The following is a 13,237-nucleotide window of genomic DNA, read 5'->3' as shown; positions in this document are numbered from 1 at the left end:
ATAGATAGATAGATAGATAGATAGATAGATAGATAGATAGATAGACAAAATCAAGAGGAATGATCACCAAAAGTGGACTCCTATATGCTAGAAATAGATGCCAAATCACCTAATCGACAGACTACGCTGATGATCCTGCAGATATTTACTTGTGTAAATATTAACAGGTGAAACTATTGGTACGTGGGTAATCGTTTTTTTATTTCGTATATTTTCATTTGTCTTTTTTACAGTCTGGCGTCTTGGTGAAATTTTTTTTCTTGAGAACATACTCTTCTTCATGGGTAGGTGATTTGGCATCTATTTCTAGCATATAGGAGTCCACTTTTGGTGGTCATTTCTCTTATTTTTGTATGTAATATAATTTTAATCTTCGGACTTTTTAAATATGCTAGGCCACTGGTTTTAATTGATTAATATCAATTTCTACCCTCATTATTAATTATATATATATATATATATATATATATATATATAAGAGGCGAGGATCGAAATCCTTCAAAGGGATGTCCACCGGTACAATCCAAAGAATCTATATAAAGTATATATTCAGTATTTGCAAAATCAATAAATAAAGTATAAGAAAAGGAAAAAATATATAGATGTAGACTATCTCTAATTCAAGTCCAAGTTGGTACAAATCCAATATGAATTCTACAAATTGTTTCGGAGTCTAATTAATTCCAAAGACAAAAACGAAAGACTCGTCTTGAAATAAAAATTAGATCCTTCGTCAGGAATTACATATTGGTATGAATAATTACGACCAACAAAAAATATTAAAAGACCTATTATAGCCTAGACAGGAACGAACAATCAAATAATGATAGAACGAAAATGATCAGAGCATCAGAGCGTGTGTGTGTGCACTAGTTAGTGGACAAATGAAAGAAAAAGCCACTTAACACATTTAGTAGGAGTTATATATATTATTTAAAACAGTATGATTCAGCTCCATGTCACTTGGCAGGTTTCTTAAAAAAACCTGACTCGTTCAGGCTTAGATTACCGAGCGGAGAAGTACAGGAAGCCCAAGAAAGCTACCGGAAAATGAGCTGCCATTGTGCAAAGTGGGTCACGTGGTGTTGTTAGATGTGATATCCAGAATTTCAGCAACACCAGAAGCACTAGAAAGGAGAATTTCTTGGATCGTGTGGCTGGACAGGAAATTGATGGTGCCTTGGTGTCTGGCGAGCCTTTGAAGAGAATTAGGAAACGACAGAGGCAAGGCCGGTGGGAGTGTAGTTGCAACAGTGTTGCTGAGGGTAGGAAAGAAGGTAAGGGGTTGGGCTGAGGTTTAGTGGTGTAGTGGGAGAAGGTAAGAGAGTTGAAATATATGTACCTAGATGTATTTGTGCGTGTGTGTATGTGTTTAGGTGAAGGAGAATGTAGGGTTCCAGGGTATGCATAAAGTTATGAGATCGACCTGCAATCTGTGTTGACTGGTGGTTAGGAACCCTGTTCTTGGTTGTGGGGCAGGCAGTGTTGAGCAGCAGCTAATATGAAAGTAGTGTATCTGGATTGTAGGCAGCCAGTAGTTTGAAGTTCACCAGGAGGTCGTACCTCTGCCATCAGAGTAAGGTTGTTCGTATTTCCTGTTGATAGATACTGCAGGTTGGTAGACAATATGCAGTCTTTTGCAGGGCAGAGCTGGCTATTTCCGGTGCCTTGCCCTGTCGATGATTGTCTATGTGGGGGTTCATTCCGGAGCTCACAGAATCTCCAGAGGAAGCAAGACAAAGAGGTGGAATTTTTTCTATCCCGGCATCTGAGTGAGTGCATATGCTGTGTGTACCTTCCTTTTAAGTCATTGGTCATCATGCTTGTGTAGTGCCTTCTGATGCCATCGGACGGTGTGAGGGTGGTTCTGTAGACAACAGCCCTTGAAAGGCAGGATCATCATAGAAGGTAGTTTGAAGATTTTCGAAAGTTACGGGCTGGAGGTGGGGTTGGAGGTTGTGCAGATGCATATTAGAAATGATATTATCTAAGTAGGAGTGGCACCCCATGAGGTTACGTGAGTTGAAGAGCTTGTGGTACTGGTGTCCCCTGGAGAAATGCTTCTTAATCAACAACAGGAAATTCCTAGCAATGTTAGTGGAAACATCTAGGTTAAATGGAGGACCTATATATAGGAGAATTTACGAAAAAAACAACAGACGAAGACAGGTGGTGTAAACAACAAATGGATGTATTAGTTTAACGCTCGGGAATAGAGAAAGTCTTTGACGCTTCGAGCTACGCTCTTCAACTGAAAGGAACACACACAGATATACACATACGTATCTATGTATATAAACTTATAACTATATGTATATATACACTTCCAACTACATTGTAAAAATAACAATTGCTCTGAGACATACATGTTCCCAAATTTAGAAATATTAAAAAACTCAACAACTCGATAATATAAGATATTTTAAACTACTGAGGAAAACAAAGTGATACCTCCGCCGCTCATAGTAATAAAACTGCAAACATATAGTTTGAGCAAAGAGGAAAACATACGACAGTAGATTCACTCCCTCCATTCAGTGTATCTTCATTATCAGTAACCATATAAAATGAGTATTTTTAATAAGAAACTTGATTATCTCCATGCCATCAGCCTATGTTCTCTGTAGTCATTATTTGTAAAAGGTTCTCATGAATTATTTTATCTACATATCTGCCTTTGCGTCATTATGATAATCTATGTCAGTCTGTTCAACTAATTATTCAACTAACTAGTCATTTTAAGTGTCATTTTATGTGTACATTCATCTCTCCCTTCCCATTATCTTTGTGTTTGTCTGTGCGTTTATATTTCGCCTTCACCAACTTCTAAGAGGCAATTAGAAGGATACATAATATTTACGTAATTAAATACTTAAAATTATGTATGATTGTATGACAGGATGTTCTATCCATATTTTATGTATTTTATGCTTGTTTTCGTTTATTTATCACTGCTACCATGTGATATATTCTTTTGGTTCGTGTTGGGACAATAAACAACTCATTGAAGGCGTTATTATGATTCTACGTGTTTATTTACTTAGAATGTTTACAAACTGTATATGTATAGCGGAGTGATACACACTGTGCGTATCCGCTTTAGTCACAGTTCGTACTGTTTACCAGATGCGCTTAACAAAATAGTACTACTAGTGGGGATGTATTCATATATACCTACGCATATATACCTATATATTCATATATACCTACACATACACATTGATATGAACATATAACACTTGTGATACAAAGTTGAATGATGTTTTTCATGTAGTATAAGATATACCATATAAATATATTACCTTTGAACAAAATTGCAAATAATAGCTGGAAAAATCTTATTACCGGACAGTGGCGGTTCGTAGATAAAATTAGTTGGGGTGCTGCTTCAGAAAATTTTTAACAGTTGTTTTAATATTGTGTAAAAAAAAATTTTTTTTAATGAAAATAAAAAAAACTTAGAAAGAAAATATATACATAAACTTGATAGGTTCGCGTTTTAGCCACTGCCGAGTAATGTGTTTAGTTTGTTCACTGAACACCACAGCGAATTCCCTCTTGTTTTTCACCCCCCCCAATCACAAAATGGAGGGGTGCCCTATTTTTCGAATCCTGGCAGCAACATTGTAGCTGGAAGCAGGATAATAATCTAATTCTACACTTTATCAAATTCAAGAATATAAACACTTTTTAAGCACAACACACACAGAGTCAAAACGAAACACCACCTTTCATCATCACACCAGGGTCGACACTGTGTGAACCACAGTACTCTCTCTCCCTAGCATGTAGCTTCCTATCTCGGACATGTGAGCATGCACACAACAGCCAAATACCGCGTCGCTGGAACTGCGCAGTTCTATACAAAGATTTTTGTACTTTTTTCATAAATTAGGAAATGGCTACTGACATTAAGCTTTAAGGATTATATAATGTACAAGTACAATGAAAGAATTAAAGAAAAAAAGGACTCATTATATTGAATGTTATCGATAATATCGAGTGGAAATAGGGGGTGCTGCAGTTCCGCAGTGTCTATACACGAGCTGCCACTATTACTGGACTAATGCATCATATTTTCCATTTCTTATGCTTAAACGAATGTTAATACTGCTATTTCATTTTCTCCTTCTCACCTCCTTATTTTCAATAATATTTTCAGTTCTTGACATTGTTCATTGTGGTAATGTCCATGATATCTCCTAGGAATGAATTGTTTCTTTTCCGTTCACTTATCCAGAGAGGTGGAGAGCCAAAGTTTATAAAGAGGAATGGCAGCTAGCTGAACGTACTATGCTCATATTCTGACTTCTTGTGACACAAGACGACTGAAATGAGATCAGATCCCATTAGTAGCTATGTTGGTAGGCTGGTAACCCAACTTTGCAACGTTTGTCTACAGGTCATAATTGGTAGGATAATAATAGCTGTGGTAATTTACCTTGGTTCTTGTTTGACAAACCAGAATATTTACAAAGTGTCTATAGAGAACACGTAATGGGTAAAGTGGGCCAACAGATATTTTTTCAAAACATGTGACATTGTAATAGTCTACTTCCTGGTTCATTTGATCACATGCCATCGTTAAACCAAACATTGTTCTCGGCAGCATTGTGCATGTTTATATACACAGAATTGAATTACATTATATACAGCATATCAAATTCAAGTTGCTATGTGTAAAAGTAATGTTTATGTTTACAGTGCAGGTATAGCTGAGTTGTTAAGAAGTCCTTATCACAACCACATAGTTTTGCATTCGGTTGCACTACGTGGCCTGCTGGGCAGGTATCTTCCATTATAGTTTCGGCCTTGAGTGAAATCAGCAAACAGAAACTACGAACACTCATGTGTGTGTGTGTGTGTGTGTGTGTGTGTGAGAGAGAGAGAGAGAGAGAGAGACGTGCGCGTGCACAGTGTCTTTACATGTCTGTTTTTAGGTTGATGCTATTTGAAAGACAGAAAGATCGAAAGATAAGTGATAATTTAAAATGTATTACTGGTGATATGACTGACTAAAAACCCACTAAGGCGTTGTCCCAGTATGACCACAGTCCAAAGATTGAAACAATCAGAAGCATAAAATAGATTCCGTAATTATGATGATTGAGTTCATGATCACAGGAGGTTTTATTAAGTTAGTCTTTATTCTAAGACCATTTTTAGCGAGATTCAAATATAATTTTCCTTACATGTAATATATTTCATCTTATCCTGCGTAGGATAATGTATAATTAATTACTGGTAGTATCTTCTTCCTAGTAGAAAGGAAGATTTGTGCCTGATTTTAACAACTGTCGAAATATTCATCAATTATACCACTATACCATCCCACCTCCAGGTGTTTAATCAGTAAATGTGACATGTAGCGAGGTTCTCATTATACATTGCATGACTAGGCTTAAATAGTCAGAAAATGACTCAAATACAGATTTTCTACGATTGGTCATGTGATGGTATAACATATCGACCAAATCCGATTGTTGAAATTGGATACGTTAGTTGTCCAATCAGACCACTTGACAGACCAATCGAGCGCGGCAAAATAATGTTTGCTTTCTGGAGTATGTAATTATCTTTAAGTAGAAGGATCTTACCCATTTTCACCACTGAGTTGCGAAAAGGCACTCAGAAAGGAGAGTTATTTGCAGGTAGCTTTGAAGCGCTACGTGTATTCCTGTTTACCAAGCAGAGAAGATCTGAAAGACTCCAAGAAGGTATGTCACGTATTTCTGTTCCCGTCTGCCCAACACACATCACCGAGTTCCAACTGATTTAAGAAACAAATATGTATATTTTCTTCAAACAGTATCATTCATGATGTGCCAACAGTTGCTGTACCAATTGCTTCAGCGGTTGAATAAAACAGCAGTTAATTGTAACTCGTTTTCTTGTATTTCTTTCCACTGTTTATACACGACTCAGTGGAACCAAGAAATTGTAATTATATCTGGGTCTGAGACACACTAACCAACCCACTAAAGGCATATAAGTGGTACCAAGTGATACTACTTATACACTGCTATGTTGTACTAATTAAGTGATTTTGTCAAGAAGTAAATAGGAAAATTGTGGTGTAGCAGTGTTTTAGAACTGTTTTGTATAAGAACTGTTTTGCTTATTATGACACAAAACAACCATAAAAAAGAGATGCATATTCATCTCAATTGATATCAACATTGCTGTCACCATTGTCAGCTTCGTCACTTCGTGGTTGTTGTTGATATTATTGAGTGCACATTATCCTCCTCCTCCTCATCATCATCATCATCATCATTGCCGTCATCGTTACTGCCGCCGCCGCCATCATAATTGTCGTCATCGTTGTTTCTTAAGTGGAGACTATCAGAGGTTGGAATCTTTGAGCTCAGTACTACAGCAGTTTCAGACACACCAGTGAAAGCAGTACATTTCTTAGTTCCAAGGAAAGCTTGACATAGTTAAAGTTTTAAAATTCTTTACACCATATCTAGAAACGGCAAGCATTACAAGAAAGCAGGACCAATAAGTTAGGCTTAATCATCATTAGCATTATCATATGTTGTTGCTGATATGGTTATTGCTCTTGTTGTTGTTGTTGCTGCTGCTGCTGCTGCTTTTGTTGCTGTTTATCACCGAAGCAGAACATGTGTTGGAAGTTCTATGAATTTTGCATTGTCTTCCTTTTTAGAAATCTGTTTTTGTTCATTTTATTGTTCTTTGTTTTTTAGTTGACCAGAACTAAAATGAACTGGTCAACTGTTTTTGTAGCTCATCTAACCGGGTAAAATTCTATAAAAAAGAAAATCTTTTGAAACGAAAAAAAAATCAAAATGGTGTCATCTTTGTTGACCAGTCAAAGAGAGAAAAAGTGGAGGTAAGTTTCGCGATCATCTCCCTACAACAGACGTCGTAGTATTTAAAAATACTAGCAGAAATATCAATAGTAACAACAATGATAACAACTGTAAAACAGCAGTAAAAGCAGCAAGAACATGTCAAGCAAAGAAATTCTAAAAATTAGCAGCTGCAAATTGTGTTTTACCAGCATCAACACCACCCTAAAAAGAAATAATAATGGTAGCGACACCGATGATACTAACAACAACACCAGCAAGTAGCAAAAGTAAAAACACTACATAAGATATTTCTTTTACCAAGATCACTAATGTCTTTGATTTCAGCCCATTAGACAATAAGCATGAACATTTTAAAGGAGGCGGAGAAACGTCAACAGACTAGAAGAGGGGAATTTTACACTCAATAGACATTTATGACTAAACAGAAAGGAAAGCAATTCTATAGAGATACCAATCGACGGTGAGGTTGAAGCTTATTTAAGGAACGTAAGGCAAGATATCGGTTTTATCTTCATATATATCTGAGTTATTTTCCACTCGGAAATTCTAGCCTAGAAGCCCATTTTCCCACGAAGGACTGAAGGCTTGATTTCACAATAATATTTATTTATGTAGCACAGAGCGTGACCTGAGTACATATCTCGGATCTTTTCTTTTGGCCGGCACATAGAAAAAATAATTTTGGATCTTTCTGATTTGGCGGGCGCCACTTTTTATTTATGTTTTATTAAGTGTGTTTTCTACCGAAACACTTTAAAACTTCGTATACTTGTATATTCTGTCTGATAGAACAGAGAAAAGATTTTTATATTCGAAGTTATTTCATGTTAAAAGTTGTCGTATTTCGGTAATTTCAACCAATCACTAACGTCTATTGAGGTGAAAACAATTACTGCTGTGTAATGTAAACAACACATTCTAGCGGTGTAATGGGATCTTTTCCCTTGAATAACAACAACAACTATCGGCGGTACTGTTATTTATGACATCGTTCGTGCGTTTGTACTGGTTTTAGCTTTAGGGTTTTAGAGTTCGGGTTTTAGAGTTAGGGTTAGGGTTAGGGTTAGGGTTATGAGTATTTTTGCCAAATCCTAACCCTAACCCTAACTCTAAAACCCTAAAGCTAAAACCAGTACAAATGCACGAACGATGTCATAAATAACAGTACCACCGATAGTTGCTAACAAACGGTACTAATTTTATTCAAGGGAAAAGATCCCATTACACCGCTAGAACGTGTTGTTTACATTCTACAGCAGTAATTGTTTTCACCTCAATAGACGTCAGTGATTGGTTGAAATTACCGAAATACGACAATTTTAACACGAAATAACTTTAAAACGATAAAATTTTCTCAATAACACTAAGAGTAGAAGATGTTTTATATGACACATTCTACCAGTGTCCCAAGTTTGAAAGTGTTTCGTAAAGAAAATAAGTGGCGCCCGCCAAATCAGAAATATCCATAACTTTTTGTAACTAAACACTTTCAAATTTCGTAAACTGGTAGAATGTGTCATTTAAAACATCATTTACTCTTGGCGTTTTTAAGAAAATTCTTTATTTTCAAAGTTATTTCGTGTTAAAGTTGTCGTATTTCGGTAATTTCAACCAATCAATGACGTCTATTGAGGTGAAAACAATTACTGCTGTGGTTTGTCAACAAGACGTTCTGACGGTGTAAATTTACTTTGTCACTGTTATTTCTGATATATTTACATTTAAGATACACGTGTATATAGTTTAATCAATTCAGTTATTAGTTATTTAAAAAAAAAAATTCAGTTTATTTTGTTTGTGGACGTATTTTTGCTTTATTTCAGCGTTTTCGAAATTGCCTATTTTGGGATCTTTTCCCTTGAATAAAATTACTGCCGTTGTTTGTCAACAACAACTATCGGCGGTATATATTTCGTTTGTCACTGTTATTCATGACATCGTTCGTACGTTTGTACTGGTTTTAGCATTAGGGTTTTAGGGTTAGGGTTCGAGTGTTAGAGTTAGGGTTAGGGATAGGGTTTTAGAGTTAGCGTTAGGATTAGGGTTTTAGGGTTAGGTAAGGGTTAGGGTTTTAAAGTTAGGGTTAGGGTCAGGGTTGGGATTTTAGTGTTAGAGTTACGGGAAAATGTGAAAAATGAAGATATTGGAGGGTAGGGGGCAAAAATGTCTTTCTGAAAATAGTAGCTGAAAAAAACCCTGACCCTATCCCTGACCCTAAAACCCTGACCCTAAAACTCTAACCCTAACCCTAAAATCCTAAAGCTAAAACCAGTACAAACGCACGAACGATGTCATAAATAACAGTGACAAAGTAAATTTACACCGCCAGAACGTCTTGTTGACAAACCACAGCAGTAATTGTTTTCACCTCATTTCAATTATAGGAGTGAGGGTAAATTTTGAGATCTTGTTTTTGTTTCAGTTACTATATGTATTTGTCATTACCGATAGAATAATAAAGAAATATGAACACCATTGTGTTATTATTATTTTTTTTTTTACAATATTACGTGGAGTTTTGTAGTGGTATTAATTCTCTTAGCGGTAGTGTTTAGCAGTGTTCTTTGTTAAAGCATCAGCGGCATTGTACAGTTTTCGTAGTTGTGTAGCTGGAAAATATTTCAACTGTTCAGCTTCTACAGTTGTTATCAGTTCTGGAGAGTGTTTTGAATATTACCGTGATACAACTGCAGCCTTACGTGCTTGAAATGTTTCTTGGTGTTTGAATACCCAGGAAAAATTATATACTCAGACAATTGAAGATTTTTAAGAGCGTTCTTGTGATAAAAGAGGGCATTTGTTTGCATATTTAAAAAATCAGAAAAAATTAAATACAGAAAATTATACGTAGATTAAAAATTTTTTAAAGTTAATTTTTTAAAAGATTTCACTTGGACAGCTGGATTGTAATTGTATTTCTGCTTCTTCAGCTGCTAGAGCTGTGAAGAATACGAACAGCTGCTATCAGGACTGATTCTAGGAGCATTTCCAATAATGTGAGCCGGGGGTGGGGGTGACTCTGATAAGGGAGACATAATCGAAAATTTAAGGCCCACAAAACTCTGCTCAAGGTGCTCGCCAGGAAGCTGGTGCTTTTTGTCTGTAGTGGGTGCGCAGACCTTTGTAATATCCAGCAGATCTATCCACCACAGCCCCTACCTCATGTGATACATCGCAGAATGGGTTGGGAATAGATCTGACTTTGGAGGGGCACTGGTCAATATGGACCAGTACAAGGCATTTGACAAAGCAAACCATTGCTAATTGATGGTTGTTGTAAAAGCTGTCGGTTTTAGTCCCGTCTGCAGAGGCTGGATCACCACAATGTATAGTGGCATCTGTTTGCGAATCAAATTAAATGGCCACCTTTTGGAACCTTTCAGCATTGAACGCTCAATTTTTCAAGGTTGCTTCCTCTCGCCGTTTTTATGTTTTGGCATTTGAAACTTTGCTGTGAAGGCTGGAGTGTTTGAGGGGTATCCCGCTGGAACAAGATCACAGGTGAGGTGTGTCTGCATACACAGATGCCGTCACTGTCATGGTGTCAAACACTTCAGATATAGACACGATCAACACTATGCTGAAAGAATATCAGATAGGTATAGGAACATACACAAACCAGGACAAATCAATGGGTTTGCTACTAGGCTCTTGGAGAGACAAGCTCATGTTCACCTGTGATAATTTCTGTCGCTAAACGGAAGGTCCGGTGAAAGTGCTTGGAGTCTGGTTTTGAGCTGGATAGGAACTGAGAAGAGGTCAGGGTGGTCAATCTCACTCAGAAATGGACAAAAAGAAAGCTGTCTCTGAAAAGCCAGAATATTCTGCGTGGTACCTAGGGCAAGTGTCTTCTACTCTAGTACCTGGTCAACCAAAGCCTTTTGAGGGAATTTGGTGGACGGAAACTGAAAGAAACCTTTTGTTGTCTAGTGAAAGAGTTTGACTATAAATTTGATAGAAATGAAAATTGATTTTTTTTTTGACGAAGTCAACTCATGTAGAGGATGTAATGAATGAACCCTATACTTCATCATCGTCAGAGGTATGAGCAGTAATGTTGAGCTTAACATAATTTGAACTTATTACTAAAAGTCAGATGCATCAGATGTCTCTTAATAAGTATCTTTAATATCATAATGATTGACTTAGCCTCTCCTTAAAAATAAAACCACCTTGCCTTAAGTTAAAAGACTGGTTTCTCACAGTTATAAGACCTCATGTTTAGGAGGAAAAAATAGTTGATTAAATCCTATTCAGTACTTGACTGACACAACGCAAATATAGATATAATAATAACAAAAATTGAAGAAATGAATAGCATTAACTGTTCTGTCATTTATTTTTTTTTTTTTATTCTGTATTTTTACAGTTTACAGAATGTCCAATACAGCGCGTTCAAGCTTAATTCGAAGTCTGAAGGAAGAATTCAATTTGGAAAATTTCTTTCTCACATATCAGTATCCAGTACATTTTTGCACAGCATCAGTATGTAATATATTCTCTATTCCTAGCATTATTAGCATTTTTTAACTTCAACATGCTCACATTATGTCGTTTGTTTTGCAGCTTGTACATGATGAATGTGCAGCAAAAACACAAAGCATGGCGTCAAAGATCTCTGCTGACCACCCTCTCCTCTCCGAGAATGCTTAGAATAAATTCTTTATTTATAACTATCAGCAGGCTGAAAAGGCACTGCACTTTTCTGGTCTGGCAAGTGGTGTGATCGAATAACTTAAAGTATCCAGCCATCACAAGCGGGTTTGGTCATGTGCCCACTTGTAGAAAACAGGCGAAATACGCCACTAGGTGCTTATTTAAGTCTAAACAAACAAATAATAAGCATAGCTCCTGCTACAACTGCTCTTGGACCTGAATAATGATCATGAGGGAAAGATATGAAAGCAACAAAAAAAATGTAGCAAGGAAAAAAAACGTACAACAAATAGTAAGAACAAAAATGTACAAAAGGGACATGCAGTAAAAAAGAGAAAAAAGCATGAGCTAAACAGTGTCCAATAAAAATGAACAATACATCAACTGCTATGAAAATAGCCAAAAGTTCATATAGATGGCTAAAAATCATTAAGAGCAGTTCAGATAGTTCGACATAAGAGTCTTTAGAAATTACATAAGATGGTATGTCAGTGGTAAGCATAGGGTGTATGTAAGCTGTAACAAAAATATTTTCTTATCAACTGACGTGGAGAAAATGGCTGTTATTTCTAGCAACAGTAAAAATTAGTTGGAATCAGATCAAAACAAAACAGTGATAGAAACATGGTGAGTAATAAAGTCTGTAAGAAAGAAAGATTTTGAAATTCGGCAAATATAGGACAGTTCCTGTAGTCAAAAGTTTAAAAAGTTTGCTCTTCCAGTAAGAATAAGGCGTCAGATGAATTGAAGAAAAAATTTTTTAAATGCTTTTACTGAAGTGTTGGATAAATTAGGTTTGTGTTCTAAGACTGAGGCATATTTCCAAATTAAGGAAAACGCAATACCACTGTTCAAACGGTACCTTTTGTTGCGATTAAACATGTCAATGAAGAATTAGATAGATTAAAGAAAACTGGAGTCATCCAAAAAGTGGAATATGCAAAATGGGCAGTTCCAACAGTGTGTATTTTAAAAAAAATGAATAAGAAAATCAGGGTGTGTGCCGATGTTTTCACTGGCTTGAATGAATGTCTGAAAACGTGTCACTATCCGCCACCTACTCCGGTGGATATTTTTGCGAAGTTAAACGGGGGAAAGAATATTTTCGAAACTGGATCTCTCTGATGCGTACCTGCAAATTGGAGTAGACGAGGAATGCTCAAAATACCTAACAGTGAATACGCATAAAGGACTATATTACAGATCACTGTTTGGTCCAAAAGTCACACATGCAATTTTTCAAAAGGTTATGAATGTGTAAAAGACCGTGCGAAAGGAGAGGTGACGAGAATGGCTCCTTTAGTATATTGCACGGTCGATACAAATAAAATATGAAAAAGGATAAATAAGTATAAGTGTGAAAAAGTTTGATAGTTGTCATAGAGACTTTAGTCTCTCTCTATCACCTTTCAACAGCATTATAAAGGAAAAGACATTAGAACAATTTTACAACATAATAAATATAAGTATTATTTTTGATGATGCTTTGTTTTACAATTCCTGTCATTCAGCTTAGCAGCCGCTGATTGCGTTGCAGTTGGTATTAGAAAGTTAAGAGCTTCTTTGATGCCTGCCAGAGAAGCAAGAAGCTATCACCATCGAAGGCATCGAGGTGAAGAGTGGTTCGTTGAGGAGCGAGGAGTTGTCACGTAGAATGTCTGTCGCGCAACTGTCTGAGAAAGTGAAACTCACTCTTTAAGTACCAATTTTACTACGCATGCGCACTCGAGGGGCTTCCGGTG

General features: G+C 36.4%; 1 protein-coding gene across 1 annotated transcript in view; it reads left to right on the top strand.

Moving 5' to 3' along the window:
- Positions 1-5,574: 5,574 nt before the first annotated feature.
- The window catches only part of LOC106871664 (protein rolling stone), a 54,754-nt gene continuing 47,091 nt past the window's right edge, over positions 5,575-13,237 (top strand). Inside the window, exons 1-2 of the mRNA XM_014918251.2 lie at positions 5,575-5,717; positions 11,209-11,324. Coding sequence (XP_014773737.1) covers positions 11,217-11,324 — 108 coding nt within the window. The 5' untranslated portion in view covers positions 5,575-5,717; positions 11,209-11,216. The remainder of the gene's footprint in view (positions 5,718-11,208; positions 11,325-13,237) is intronic.

This window comes from Octopus bimaculoides, chromosome 6, assembly GCF_001194135.2.
Source record: "Octopus bimaculoides isolate UCB-OBI-ISO-001 chromosome 6, ASM119413v2, whole genome shotgun sequence".
NCBI lineage: Eukaryota > Metazoa > Mollusca > Cephalopoda > Octopoda > Octopodidae > Octopus > Octopus bimaculoides.
This window is presented reverse-complemented; position numbering and strand designations above follow the sequence as displayed.